At 35.6% G+C, this 15559-nt stretch overlaps 2 protein-coding genes across 10 annotated transcripts in view; one reads left to right on the top strand and one right to left on the bottom strand.

The window, feature by feature from the left end:
- TOPBP1 (DNA topoisomerase II binding protein 1) overlaps nucleotides 1-1980 on the top strand; it is a 90985-nt gene extending 89005 nt beyond the window's left edge. For all 4 annotated transcript variants that reach the window (XM_087712959.1, XM_087712958.1, XM_087712960.1 and 1 more), the window contains one exon: nucleotides 287-1980. In XM_087712959.1, the coding sequence (XP_087569085.1) occupies nucleotides 287-430 (144 nt within the window). In that variant the 3' untranslated portion in view covers nucleotides 431-1980. The remainder of the gene's footprint in view (nucleotides 1-286) is intronic.
- CDV3 (CDV3 homolog) overlaps nucleotides 1-14746 on the bottom strand; it is a 41732-nt gene extending 26986 nt beyond the window's left edge. Inside the window, exons 1-6 of one of the 6 annotated variants that reach the window (XR_015696377.1) lie at nucleotides 14148-14724; nucleotides 11712-11791; nucleotides 11078-11214; nucleotides 10623-10776; nucleotides 9309-9569; nucleotides 1560-2064 (exon numbers count right to left, since the gene is read on the bottom strand). Coding sequence is in view for 3 of the 6 variants with exons in the window: in XM_014056660.2 (XP_013912135.2) it covers nucleotides 9443-9569; nucleotides 10623-10776; nucleotides 11078-11214; nucleotides 11712-11791; nucleotides 14148-14375 (726 nt within the window). In the remaining 3 variants the exon portion in view is untranslated. Of the gene's footprint in view, nucleotides 1-1559; nucleotides 2065-7741; nucleotides 9570-10622; nucleotides 10777-11077; nucleotides 11215-11711; nucleotides 11792-14147 lie in introns of those variants that run through there. The other 5 variants (XR_001312952.2, XR_015696378.1, XM_014056661.2 and 2 more) reach the window with 5 other exon arrangements.
- Between the last annotated feature and the right edge of the window lie 813 nt (nucleotides 14747-15559).

Below are 15559 nucleotides of genomic sequence, written 5' to 3'. Positions count from 1 at the left end.
GCAGTGGAATGCTTTGTGCACAATTAAAAGGGTGGAAAAGCTCTTACATTCACTTTATGTCTCAGGAATAGAGATTATGACAAATTATATTCCTATTTGTTTGGTTTCAACATAAACTTTTCAGATAGCAGTATAAGATAATGCTTTCAAGTTGTAATTTGTTTCTCCATTATTTTTGTAACAAGGAATATATGGTAGAAGGAAGATTAGACTAAAAGAAAATGTCAGATAAAAAACCTGAAAGTATAATTCTTAAAGCTCTTTCAAAAACTGTCCTTTTTTTAAGGAACCACCACCTTCAATGGAAAACTATCATTTACCAGAAGCTGCTGCTTATCTCCAGAATAGTAAAATATTTGGAATTGGGTTGTCTCAAAAACGTAAAGCTGCTGAAGAAAAGCATACAGCAAAGAGATCCAGAATTCACTGAGGCGACTAATCTGAAAATATAAATTTTCAATTTCTATTTGTTTTCCTTTCCAAGATAAAAGATATTAATTTTTGTTATATTTTTGTGTGCCTTAGATTTCAAGAAATAACTGCCATTTTTTCAAAATTAAACTTCTGCAACTTTTAGTACAGGGTTGGAGGAATAGGTAGTTATATTCATATTGTACTTGAAATGATCCTTGAAATACTTTATTCAGTAAATGCATAAAAAAAACTTTAGATAAAATACACAAGGCCACCTAACGTAACTTTTGCCTGCATTTGTCTTTTCTTATTGGTTTCCACAAGATAATTATATAATGTAAATATAGGTTGCTATATCAGCTTATATTAGGGCATAGCCTCATTGAAGTTTTTCCTGCTTTTATAATTTATCTTTCCTTTTCTAAAAACCTGCATTTTAACTTTAGCAACTTGGGAATTTTCTTTTCAATGGAGAATATGGTTAAGCATCTCTAAAAAGATAGAACATTACCTTTCAGACCAAGGGTCATCTGATTTTTTTAAATTAAAAAAAATCAGAATTGCCTAACCAAAATTTCAGACTTTGTTTCCAAATAACTTATTAACTGGGATGTAATTTATATAAAGCTCTAATTTTGACATGCTTAAAGTATTCTCCCAGTTCTTTCATTTGTTAAATCAATGTTTAATAGTAGTATCAAGGAATCTGTATACAGCAAGTATCAGCCACATCTGAGACAGTTTATTTAAATTGGCCTCCTATTCATTTATTTCAATAGCAGTAGTACGAATAGCAAGATTTCAAGTAACAGCTACTTTGCAGAAACAAAGAAGAGATCATTCACTGTCTCCTTTCAAAATTTTATTGAGTTTTTACTTTTCAAAAATAATTTCAAAAAATTGCAAATGAGGAAAAAAAAATCAGTATTTGGAGAATTGGAAATTAAGATTTAGATTATATTCTTTAATAGTAAAACTAAAACTCAACCTGATGTTTGCTAATAAGAAACAAACAGATTTGATGCAATATTGAACAGTTGCTAATTGATTCAAGGACCTTTTCTCAGGCAATATAACTGATGAGGATAACACTACTTTTGTCTTGAAAAAGCATATAACAGAAGATTTCTACAAAAAGAATAACAAACTGTGAATGTTAAATTTATTTCATTCAGAGAGATTACAAAAATGATAATTCATCTCATCCATGCAAATCCCAAGAACCTTATTAATACAATTATATCAGCATAGTAATCACACAGAACCAAAAAGAAATGTATAAAGTTTGAAAAATCAACCATGCCTTTTTAGAAAGTCCATTATTACATTATCATTAACATGTGTAAAGAACTTTCTATAGTAGTAGTAAAATACTGTAAATAAAATCAAGTTAAATATTTTCTTTTTGTGACAGATTTCAGCAAATTTAATTACACCTTGTACTTTTATAGCACCTTCATTGGAAAACTCAAAAACATTTTATAAAGCTGAAGTCAACCTCACAACATCCCTGTGAAATAGGGTAGTATTGTCTTTGTAGCTTAGAAAATAAACAATCTAATTTCCGATGCTGTATTTAATACAATGCTTCCTCCTTTGCAGTGGTTTCAAACTTCTTCATATTCTTGAATTTGCCACTTGACAAGTTTTCTATGTTTTTGTAAATAAGAAATTTCATTGAAATCCATTATAATTTCCATTTTGGTGGAACAAATGTTAGAAATGTTATTTTTTGTATTTTAATAACAGCCTTTTATCTGACGTACATCAGCATATTTATGGACAGATAATCTGAAGTTTTACTCCTTTTCACTTTGCTCCTAAAAAGAAGAGGCATTCTATGCATCCAAGAGAATAAACATGACAAGAGTTCTAATCTATCCTATCTCACTATAGATTGGTCTTCAATCTTTTTTTTATTATTGAGAAGTTGTGTTTTTTTATAGTAAGCAACTGTTCCAAAGCAGATTATTATCTTTTGCTCCACAGAACCTTCTCACCATCTTTTTTATTTCTATCTCATTGTATGTTATAAATTATTCAGTATTTTAACCTCTATGAAACTTTAATCCTGTATGTACAAATGAATCGATATAAGGTTGTATTAATTTATGGGAATATTTAAGGTTAATTACCAGAATGTAATAGTTTTTAAACATGAATGGGGAAGCTCCCTGGGCAATTGACATTTTAAGCATTTGCATCCCCGTCCTGGAGCCAAGTGATCATCTTAATTTATTAAATAATGAAATTAATGGGCTATGAAGTAACTCTTAGAATGAGTCAGATCATATATAGAGTGAAACCCATCTAAAATCTTAACTGCAATAGTACAGGCAACCAGGTCTCTTCCCCAGAAATTGTCTGATACTGTTTTTTGACATTAAGCTGCTAGTCTCCACTATATTATGTAGGAGGACTGTAGAGCTTGGGCAGATTCTAAGGACGTAATCTTGAGAACTATTTTGGATTTCTTTCAGATTGTAGATTTTAAGGTGCAGAATTATAATAGCTATTACCTAATCATGCAATTTTCATTTTCTGGGCTGATTTAAATGACCTCGATAAGCCATACTAACAATCATTATCTCCCTATATTTCCCTATTCCAAAGAAGGCAGTTAAGGTCATTGGCATTTGAAGTAGAATGATTCTGTGGATCCATTTCAATTGGGCTTTTGACCAAGATAAGATAATGAAATAACCTTATGGACTGCCTGAGGATTGAAGTTTGGTATTGTTTTACAATGCTTCCAGTTTTCTTAACATATAATATCCAGATGGCAGTACTGATTTGTGATCCCATTATTTTGACTTGAATCTAATTTTGTATCCCTCTTCTGAATTTGACAGGGGAGTTTTTTCTAGATTTCTGATGTCAGATGTCATTGCTAGGCTGATGTTAATCAGTTCAACACACTTCTAAGTAAGCATCTGGTAACTTTGAAGATTTAGGTAAAGTTTGATAATAGGTAAATGTTACTGTTGGTTAAAAAGATGACCTGGATTCTGAGACTGAGATATATGCTGTTGATACAATTGCAGTCCCTGTGAAAACATTTATAGTTAATAGTGCTGCTTTGATTACTAAATTCCACTGAATTTGAAGATGCTGATGAATCTTTGTACAATTATATCTATTATGATACCTGCATTCCTTCCAAGATTAGATTTTTACAAGTTGTCCATGCACTGATTATATCCTATTGTGACTGTTGCAACACATACTATGGGCTACCCTTGAAATATCCAAACATTTCATTTGGTGCAAAATCCAGGATGCAGATTGCCAAATTATGTAAGGTACAAAGTTCATAAACTGCTGGCACTGGTTACCACTTGTTTGCCAAGTATAATTTAAAGAGCTGCTATTCTTAAAGTCCCAAATGTTTTAGGGTCTCTTTTGTTTTCCTTACAAACTTCCATTTAGATTGGGACACACTTTCCCCTCACAGTCATTTTTAAAAACATCACTCAGAGATGTAGCTTGCCTTTGGTCATGAGAAAGGGGACTTTTTCCTACATTACTCCTGAATTGGTACATAAACACATCATCACATTCTTTATTGTTAATGGTTTTTTCTTGCTAATTTTAATTCAGTGTTATCTTTAAACAAAATTTTGTTAGCTGCTTGTAATACCCAATACAGATGTAAAGAGCAACATATTCAAATAAATAGCATTTACTATAAATTTATTTCTTTTGGAGAAGTGGACATAGGAAGTCTATTTTAAAAAGTTTATTTTGCAGGTCAATTATTGCCCCATTTTGCCTAAAAATGGATTTTGAAAGCAATCAGTTCAGTTGTCCCTATAATTGATTTGGCTTAGGCAATTTATCCAAAAACAATTGGATTGTCTGAAACTAAGCTTCTTTCAGCATCCCATCTGTTTAAAAATATTTACCTTGAATAATTTAAGGCCTCTGCATAAAACATGTTTCCTACCGAAGTACTGAAATGAGAATATAGAAGATATGCTGGGTACAGTGTTTTTACTGTACGTGACTGAAAATAGTGTTAAGGTCACAGCCTATTCATTGTCAACACATTGGATTTGAATTCAGTATGACTGACTATATAGTCCAAGACTAAGTTCTTGAAATGACATGAGTTGTGCTGATTGGATCTATGTATTGATCCCTATTCAACTGCTAACATACCTTGAAGAGGTACAGCAGCTAAATAGCATGGTACAAGTGAGTATCCACTAGATGAATGTAGGCATTGCTATTAAAGCCACATCTGCATATGTCTTGAATTATAAGTGTACATTTTAGGATCTATATACAGGTGAAACTCAAAAAAATGGAATATCATGCAAAAGTTCATTTATAAATAAAAAAGTGAAACTAATATATGAGATACTCATTACATGCAAAGCAAGATAGTTCAAGCCGTGATTTGTCATAATTGTGATGATTATGGCTTACAGCTCATGAAAACCCCAAATCCACAATCTCAGAAAATTAGAATATTGTGAAAAGGTACAATATTCTAGGCTCAAAGTGTCCCACTCTAATCAGCTAATTAAGCCATAACACCTGCAAAGAGTTCCTGAGCCTTTAAATGGTCTGTCTGAAGCAGTAAGTATCACAATCATGGGAAAGACTGCTGAGCTGACAGTTGTGCAGAAAACCATCATTGACACCCTCCATAAGGAGGGAAAGCCTCAAAAATTGCAAAAGAAGTTGGATGTTCCCAAAGTGATGTATCAAAGCACATTAATAGGTTATGTGGAAGGGGGAAAGTGTGGAAGAAAAAGGTGCACAAGCAGCAGGGATGACCGCAGCCTGGAGAGGATTGTCAGGAAAAAGGCGTTAAAAAGTATTGGGGACTTTCACAAGGAGTGGACTGAGTCGATGCATCAAGAGCCACTACACACAGACGGATCCTGGACATGGGCTTCATATGTCTTATTCCTCTTGTCAAGTCGCTCCTGAACAAATAACGTCAGAAGTGTCTTACCCTGGCTAAAGAAAAACAGACCTGGTCTGTTGCTCAGTGGTCCAAAGTCCTCTTTTCTGACGAGAGTAACGTTTGCATCTCATTTGGAAACCAAGGAGTATGGAGGAAGAATGGAGGCACATACTGCAAGATGCTTGAAGTCCAGTGTGAAGTTTCCAGTCTGTGTTGATTTGGGGAGCCATGTCATCTGCTGGTGTTGGTCCACTGTGCTTTAAGTCCAGGGTCAACACAGCCATCTACCAGATTTTGGAGCACTTCATGCTTCCTTCCACAGACGAGTTTTATGGGGATGCTGACTTCATTTTCCAGCAGGACTTGGCACTTGCCCACACTGCCAAAAGCACCAAAATCTGGTTCAATGACCATGGGATTGCTGTGCTTGATTGGCCAGCAAACCTGCCTGACCTGAACTCCATAGAGAATCTATGGGGCATTGCCAAGAGAAAAAAGAGACATGAGATCGAACAATGCAGAAGAACTGGAGGCCACTATTGAAGCATCCTGGTCTTCCATAATACCTCAGCAGTGCCACAGTCTGATAGCTTCCATGCCACGCCACACTGAGGCAGTAATTGCTGCAAGAGGCCCAAACCAAGTACTGAGTACATGTGCATGCTTATACTTTTCAGAGGTCCAATATTGTTCTATGTAAAATCCTTATTTTATTGATTGCATGTAATATTCTAATTTTCTGAGATTGTGGATTTGGGGTTTTCATGAGCTGTAAGCCATACTCATCACAATTATGACAAATCATGGCTTGAACTATCTTGCTTTGCATGTAATGAGTCTATCTCATATATTAGTTTCATTAAGTTGCATTACTGAAATAAATGAACTTTTGCACGATATTCTAATTTTTCAAGTTTCACCTGTAGAAGCCTCAGAAAATGTTCTTGGGAAGTCCTAATATTTCTACTGCACGAACAGTACCTCCCAAGTTACTGTTTTTATTATCAATAAAATATATCATAGAAAATGTGCTGGCAAAAGCAGAAAAAAAGCTGCTCAAATAAAAATTGTATTATCCTATATTCTGTGTTGCTGTGTATTATCAAAATGAGTTTATGTAAATATAGTTTACCTGTCCCTTAGATTCCCTTGTCTGAAATTTACTGTTAAGACCTTGCTAAATTATAATTCATATTTGCTTGACAAGGAACATAGACGCTTCTTTCATTTTAAAAATATCAGTCACTGTTATGCAGCTAGGAAGTTACAGAATGAACTTTAGACAAACTGTGATTGCAGAAGAATCAAATACTCTGAACTTCAAAGACAGACTTGTTTAAAAACTGGAATTTTTTTCTCCAAGCTATCATTTATTTTAATCAGCTCACAACTAGATGTCTGAATTAAAAGAATACTTATTTGTATTCAGATCGCCTTAATTTGTTTCTTTATAATTAAGTCATTTTGCCCATGGATCACAAAGCAATTGTGTAACAGAAGTATATATTAGCATATATGACATTTGTTAGGATCGATAATGCAGAACTTCAGAGTGGATGAAGTGATAAACCACGTGTATATGAGCTCCCAAAATTAAGAATCTCAAGGAATAATTCTTCAATATAAAATATGCACTTTGTTCACTGGTGAAATATGCACTGGTTCACTTAATTCAATAGTGTAATATTTCAATGAAAGCATATTCACTAATAACATATCTAGGATCAAGATGTGAAAGTTTTTGCTTCACTACAAAAAGCTGTCAACTTTAACATTGTTGTTTCCTCTTAAAGAATAAACTACAATTTTTTTGCCACTTGATATTAGTGGTGTTGCTAGCAGTGACATACAGAGTGAGGTAGATGATAACCACACATTTCAAGTGAATTACGGGCCACCAATACTTTGCAACAGCCAATTCAATGCATACCTATGAATGAACTCAGCTGAACTTTTTTTCTTATAACATGCATAAGATTACAGCCTTATGTTTCAACACCATGATCATGTATTTGCCACACTGAAGTGATGCATGGCATCAGAACATGTATGTATGTGTGTGTGTGTGTGTATGTATGTATATGTATATATGTGTGTGTGTGTGTGTGTGTGTGTGTATATATATATATATATATATATATATATATATATATATATATATATATATATATATATATATATATATATATATATATATATATATATATATATATATATATATATATATATATATATATATATATATATATATATATATATATATATTTTCATTCGACTCCAGAGGTCATGAACATTTCTATATTTATTAATGTTACAATATTAATCTTCTATGCCAACTATGCCCAAGAACTCAAGTGAATATACAAGGACAGCTTCATCTACCCTATCATACAGAATATTAAAACTTGATTCATGTGTAACAATTTTAATTAAATGTCAAAGCTGGAATTTAAAATTGTAAGTTTCACATAATCTTAGTTCTGCAGCTTTAATACCCTGCAACGGCTTTGTTGGCAAATAGACAACTTTCAGGAAAGATACACAACTCAACGGTGTCAGCTGTTTTACTTCCAGTGATCTAAGCATGTAGAGGACTGGTTCTGCATCTGTATAAAACACAACTACTTAGAAGAATATATCTCACAATTCTTAATAGGAATAAATTATTATTCTAAGCAGTCTGTTCTTCATTTAAAGCAATGATTTCATATCCTAAACACTCCTTAATTACAATGCCATTTTTTATAAGTACATAGCTACCTCGCAAGTAATACATTTGTCTAAATCCTGGCTTGACAGTCCAAAAAACAGCCAGGCATTTGGAAAGACATATTAGGAGTGGCCATATTTGATTTAGATTGGAAGAAGAACAAAGTTTTTAAAAAAATTAACTCGGGAGCAAGAACCTCTTTCGGAGTTGGTTTGAATTCTATTCACAGTTAATGTTATACAGCATAATACAGCACAAATTAGTATTCAAATACTGTTAATATTTGTTCAAATAAATGGGTACATAGCTGGCCAGGAAACTGAATTTTAACTGAAGTTGCCATTACTGTTTGGGCAGCTGGGGTGGAAATGCATTAAATGCAAAATCTTATTCGCAAAATGTATCCAAATCTCAAACAGTAAGAAAGTACAGCAATGGACATTTTTCACTATACATATAAGTATCTCCATCTGCAAATTTGATGGTATGCATGAGCAATAGCTGATACTTCTTAACAGATTGCTAAGGCTATATATTCAGAATGAACTTCTCAAAAAAATTCCCAGATATTATAGGAGCAGACATTTATTTATCATTTATCCAAAGAAAACCTAACTCTTTGAGATCCAGTAAAGTATATATAGTTGCATATTCCATGCAACTTACCTGACTATATTGCAATTTGTCAAGAGTAGAGAGCGCTATTTTTCAAATGAAAAGTTTACACAGATGAAACCAGAATATTCATACTAGTGTCCATACATTTTCTGTCTGGATGTGTATTTATTTTCTGATAACTAAATTAAAAGAAAAACTCACTATGCTGCATATTTTTTTAAAAAATCTTTGTGCATTAGAGGTTCCTAGTAAATTATGGCTACATGTGAAAGGATATAATAAATGGGGCACATTTAAGGTCACTTAAATTTGTCATTTATATTATCAACTCAGATAGCTGACTTCTGCAGGATTTCTTTAGAGGAATCCAGTAGAGCTGGTTTCGAGTTTCAGATGGCCACCAAAGAGTTGTAATCTTTTCCAGAAGTTGTGATCCACATGGTATCCACAATGAGTGCAGCAAGTCTGAGGTAGTCAACCTTTACGAAGGCTCAGTATCTGAACATAAAAAAATTTGAAATAACCACTGGCTGCAGAGGAATCAAAACACCGGGAACTCTTTTTCAAGAATTTACATTAATTTCCCTCATAATACGAAGGTGTACCAAATTAAGTATACTTTCAAAGTGCAGAAAAGCAATCACTTACGTCAAAGTAGACTGCACTTGTTGTAGAAGATCCAGCAGAAACAAGACGGCATGTTCATAATTGGTGTAGTTTAGTTACCTTAAGAGTGGAAGGGTATCAAACAACCATTCCTTAATTGTAATATGTGTGCAGCTTTACTGATCCCCAAGCACAGCATATTGGTTGTCTAGCTGAAGTTTAGTTGCCTGGGATTTTGAAACCTCATCCCTACCTCTATTTTTGTGTTTTACTACTTCAAAGCTCTTCTCCATTTCTTTATCCCTAAGGGAAAATAAATGTAATCAGTAACTGTCTTAGACACACTTGCCCTTTAGCAATATTAATCAATGACACTAATTTAATTGCAAAATTCCATGACTAGGGCCCTAACAAAGGAGACCATAATCCCAAGAAGTATTGCAGGCATGATTAAGGGCTTGCATATGTACTGATGACATTTCTCTGAACAAACCTCAATGCCATTTCATAAAATTTTTCTGAAGTGACAAACTGGGTTTTGTTATAAAAAAATAAATTCAAAACTTTTGATAGCATTACTGAGGCAATTCACTGGATTTCAGCCACAAAAATGTATCTCAACATCCCAAATAGACTAACACTGCAACATGTCAATAATTATGAATATAGAAATGTCCTAAATGCAACATTCAGAAACTATTCCAAAGCATAGGCTAAATGCAAAGAACCGCATAACTGTTTCTGCATGCTTGTTTTTTTAACTGAACTTAAGTCTCATGAAAGCACCTACTGATTAGGAATACTTATTTATAAGCAGTCTGTTACAACAAAATTGACATTAAAATAAAATCAATTATGTAGGGAGTGTCTAAAACACACTTAACACACATTCTTAATACATTTATAATCCCAAGTGCAGTAACACATTACAAAACAAATCTGGCAAATGCCATCTTTGTGTACATTATGGTACAAATACAAATATGCTGTAATTTACTGCTTAAATTGAACATTGATAAACCTCCTAAAATTAAATTTTGAACCACTTAGTAGCAATTAAAATACTGAAGCTCTGCAATGGACCAAGTCCCCTAGAAGGTAATTGATATTAGATCAAGTTATACAACAATCTCACATCCCACCTCTCTAAATAGCATTGCATTAATTGAGAAACTTTTAAAAATTTCAGTCTGATAAAATCCATATCCTCCCTAGTTATGCTTAAAACATATTTGCTTCCTCTAGTGCAGATCACATTGTATACCTGTTTATGATCTGTGGATATAGATATGAAGAGATTGCTTCGTTGGAAGAAGAATGGTTTTAAGGAAATATTTAGATCATTGCCATACTTACTTTCTAGTATCTACTTGCTTGGCAGTGGATTGCAATGATGGAAATTGTGTATCACTATAGATCTCTGGGGGACCTTGCGGCACTTTTCGTGTCCTGCCTTCTCTTGCACCAGGTGGCCTATATACTCCACTGGATTGCACTGGTTCTGGATTTTCTGTAAAGAATTTTAAAAACTCAAAACAATCAGATGTAATTAGATAAATATTAAGTAATTTTTTTCAATTTAATATTCACTTAAGATCCTGGCTGTGTAAGTAAAGATTACTTTGTATCAGATAATCTATTATTTAAACAAATGTTAGAAATAAAATATTTCCAAAGGAGCATTCACTGTAGCAAGAAATCATAGCTGTATTTCAGGTTTATTCAACAGATTTTCATTTAGTTAAAAATGAGCTAAAATGGCTGATTCAGTAAACATTGGTAAATTAAAAGGAACACAGAGCAAAACTCACCAATAATTTCAGCAACAGGTATTTGTGTAGGAGCAGACCTATTCCAAGGACCAGATGATTTCTCCACATTTCCAGCTGGTTCCTCACTATTATCCCTTGGTTCTTCTTTTCTGTCACTTTCTTCTTCATCCTTTTCACTGATAAAAAAAAGCTATTGCAGCATTCACCACTTATGTAAACACATTCATACTATAACATGTAAACTGTAATATATAGTAGTGAGCATATAGTAGTACTGAAAGCATTTCGTTATTTAAAACAAAAGAGAACATCTCCAATCTCATGTTATGAATATTAATAACTGACAGTTAAAATGCAATCATGTCAATAACTATAAGCTCCTAATTAATAGAGGATGCAAAATGTTTAGGTATAAAAAAACCTGGTTTTTAATAATCACCAACTAAGATTAAATAATTAATAGTAATTTCTCCATCAAGCACAGAAATATTACAGTATTTAAGAACAGCAAGCATTGATGTTTTGCAGCAATACCAGCTACTATGTGGCAAGCTTAGAGATAAGACCTGATTAAGTTTTTCTTCACCTAGAACTTGCAAATAGTAACTGAATCATTCATAAATACAGAACTATACACACCCACACCCACACCCACACCCTTTCAAGACAATACCTAATTTGCATGGACTGAACTCTGAGGCCACTGTAGTCAATTATTTCTTCCTGCTCAAATTCTTTCCAGTCATCCTCTTCCTGAAAGATGAAGATTACATAGGCTCATTATTAGTTCTTAATAAAAGACAATCAGCATGTGAAGTTATAGAATGACTGTCACAGAAAAAAAGTCATCCTCCTAGGATTTAAATATTCCCAACTCTTCTATTATATCAGAAGCTGAATAGTGCCAACTTCATAACTAGATAGGCTATTTCTACTTCTGATATTTAGTCTTATATCCCCACTTTCACATAGAAGTTAGCTTTGAGGTGACCATTTCAGAGTTTTATTTAAAAGTGAGCAGTGAAATAAAAACTCCTCAATTTCTTAGAGCAGAACTGTTAAACTCGTGGCCCACAGGCCAGATGCACACACACACTGTTCACGCCCATGTCCTGATACATCATGTGATGCCACAGTGACAATGTGAGTTGGACTCCCCTGTCTTAGAGCAAGCTTAGAAAGGAATGAAAAGGAGAGAGAATTGGCTATATTTTAGTTTAGACCCAAGTTACTAACCACCTTAGAAGATACTACAAAATAATTATTTTTCACCAACATGATGCTGTGAGGATAGTCAATTTATACATCTGAGAAAAACAAAGAAGAAACTATTTGCAAGTTAAAAACTATTTTGTTGCATTAAAATGACATATACATTTGGTCACCAATGTTTTATGATGTTAAGATGGAATGGATCTTCATTTACCATTATCTGATAAAGGCCATATTCATCCACTTATTTGCCAAGCTCCCTTTCCCTCCAGTCAGCCGGAAATCAGCCTACCCTAAATTTTTGCTGTTCTACACTGTACTCTTACAGAATAGGTTGATGCAGCATAACAAGCAACATATTAAGGGCTGTGAGTGGTGATTCTTCAGTTGAAATTCCCTGTCAGTATTTATTTATTTATTTATTTATGTTTTTCAGTTATTGTTTTGTTTTTCAGTTATTGAACACTTTAATACTCCTTATAACATGCCAGCACAATTCAGATCAGAAAGGTCTACAAAGGAATAGATGGTGTATCAATCAGTTATTTAGTGACTAGAAGCACAGCAGCAGCAATGAATTGGCAGTTTCAAAGCCTGAAGGTGCTCCATAATATATCTTTTGAGGTAGAGGAGGCTGATCCTTCCTGATGGCAGTAATGTTTGGATGAATGAATTTGCTGAGTTTTCAAAAACTGGCAGTCTGCACAAGGCTGTTTGTTTATAGCTTATACCCATAGCTTGGGGTTTTAATCCCTAGGTGATATCAAATGTTTTGTTAATCGATGGTTGCCATTTGGTGATGGTCCAGTTCTTTGCAACCAATGCACATCTGCTGAATAAAGTTTTGTTGAAGAATAAAGTTTGCCAAAAGGTTTGAGAAACTATGAGGAGCCTGGTCTTTCTTGGGAGAATAGCCATTTTCAAAGAGAATGAAACTACATTAGTACAAAAGGCAAGTACAATTACAAATGGCTTCTTCCCCAACTTGCTCTTAATTGCTACCCTAGCTGACTAGATCAGAATCAAGGTGTCTTAGTTGTCTACCTTTGTTTGAAGCGTAATTTTTTGTTTGTTTCAAGGGGGAGAGGCAGGTAATTACACTTGATTGTGAAACTTAGCCTCTTGTCATATATGGATAGTTTCTCAAGTGGCATGCCTCCTCTTGCAATCATCAAAAGCCTTGTTTTTCGGCATAATTTGTCCTGAGATATGTGTGAACAAAACATAGTAATTGTTTTAGTCTACAGCACCATTAATATTGAGAACTAGTGGTGTATAGAAACAGAATGCTGGACTAGATCAATTTTGGTTTGATCCAATACCCTGTGGATACATTTACATTCAATGGCTGCTTTTGGAGGGAGGCAATAAAATCGTAGTAACCGTGTACCATTCTCATATTTTATACTTTGAAGTGAGTGCCCCGTTCTTATCCTGCCTCAACAGCAAGATAATCCTTTTGCTCAAAACGGCAAATGCGAAAATATCCTGTGCTCACATTTTATAGCAGTGAGATGCAGGTTCAAACAGAGAAGTCCTGGTGGGAAATTTGAGACAAACCTGGACAAGCAAGACTGAACAATTATCCGCTTTGATCTCCCGTAGCACGTAGTACCAGCCAATTTCCTAACAAAATGGATTCCCATTGCCCTAACCTCGGCCCCGACCCCACGAACGAAGAAAACTGAGAAACTGCCTCCCATGCGGCCCAGAGAAAACCCAAGATGGCCTAGCTGGGATGTAGCGACGCCCTCTACCGAAAGGAAGTTACCAACGCCCACAGGAAGTAGTCACGATAAAGTTTCCTCCTACTCTCCAATCCTCTTTCACCCTAGTTCCTGGCCAACTCAAGGCCATAACGCTCCCAGTTCTGCCTGATCGATCTCGGTCTCCTTACCTTGTTTGCTGCCTTAGCACCGCCGGTGGCCGCGTTAGCATTAGAGGCGGCTCCATGGGCGCCTTCTGCTTGCCGGCTTCCCCCAGTCATACCCGCGGCAGTAGCATTGGAAGAGGCAGCCGAGGAAGGCGCGGCAGTGGCACTTCCTCGGCTGCTTTTCTCTTTCCGTTTCTTTTTGTCTCGTTTCGCGAAAAAGTCATCTAAGCTCCTCTCCTCGGTTTCAGCCATGGCGGTGGCGGCGGTAGCTCCTCCTCGCACTCTGGTTCAAACCGGATATGACTGACGGACTGACCAGTCGCGTCTCCTTCTTAAGGAGGTAGCGATCCCCAAAACCTCAGTAATTGAGGGGAGAGGAGAAAGGGCGGTGAGAACTCGGCGTCACCCAACAGCCTCGCGTGGTCCTTACGTTCGTCTGGCTCCCCGCCGCTTCCGTTCTCTTGTGGGAAGCAGAAGGTCCAAGCTTAAACTGCCGCCGCACGCGCTCTTTCCCTCCTGCTCCTGCCTCAACGCAGTTCGTTCGAAGAGGAGCAGAACAGCTTCCGCTCCCCACGTTGGTGGCCACCACTTGTCACAGCCGAAAGAGGAGACTGGGAAGAAGCGAGGGAGGGGCCCCGCCAAGGAGCAGAATTTTTCTAACGTACTACTCAAAGAACCACTATTGGGCATCAGAGTGGGAAGGAGGGAGAGCGCATGCACTTGTCCCTCCGCCGACCAACCCGCTGAAAGAAACGAAGAGTCTTGGAGCCAATCAAAAAGCGCGGGGGTGGGGTGTACTGACGTGCGCGTAGCTGTGAGTGCCGGCAGCAGAGAACGTTAGGAATTCCTGCGGGTGAATTATTTAGTGCGCATGCACGGGGACAGAATTTTGAGAAGTGATTCGTTATCGTAAAGTGGGCGGAGCCTGATGGGAGCATGCGCTATGAGGCGGGAGAGGAGTGCGCAATTTGACTTTACTTCTAGTGACTTCTCCGATGCATGGATGAAAGTAGACAGCGAAGGTCACGAAAATCTGGCTTATTGGTTCAGAGGGTTCTCCTTTTAATTATCTTCTTGACGAGTTTGGAGCCGCCTGTAGTCAGAGAATAAGCCTTCTAATTGCTTTTTCTCGTGCTTTTTATATCATACAGTAAAGTTTTCTTTAGAATTACCGGAAAAATGAATTTAAAAGGTTTTGCTCCCAAGTTATTAGCAGTTTTAAGGTCTTATTACGAATGCACAGCAATAAAGTCCAGACACATTCCTGCCATGATGTAGATGCACAACTTCGTTTCATATATTGATACAAATATACTACATTAAATGCAACTTCAGTTGCATTTTGTAAGTGTCTGTGTTTTCCTTATCTTCTACAAGTTATGTTTATTTAAAAACTTATTTTTTATTAGTTGAAGTAATATTGTGAATTGAAATTG

The sequence above is a fragment of the Thamnophis sirtalis genome, unplaced genomic scaffold (genome assembly GCF_051295495.1).
Source record: "Thamnophis sirtalis isolate CommonGarterSnake01/CBP01778 unplaced genomic scaffold, rThaSir2_p1.2 scaffold_4, whole genome shotgun sequence".
In the NCBI taxonomy this organism is placed as follows: Eukaryota; Metazoa; Chordata; class Lepidosauria; order Squamata; family Natricidae; genus Thamnophis; species Thamnophis sirtalis.
The sequence above is the reverse complement of the archived record's forward strand: the minus strand, read 5'-3'. Positions and strand labels throughout refer to the sequence as shown.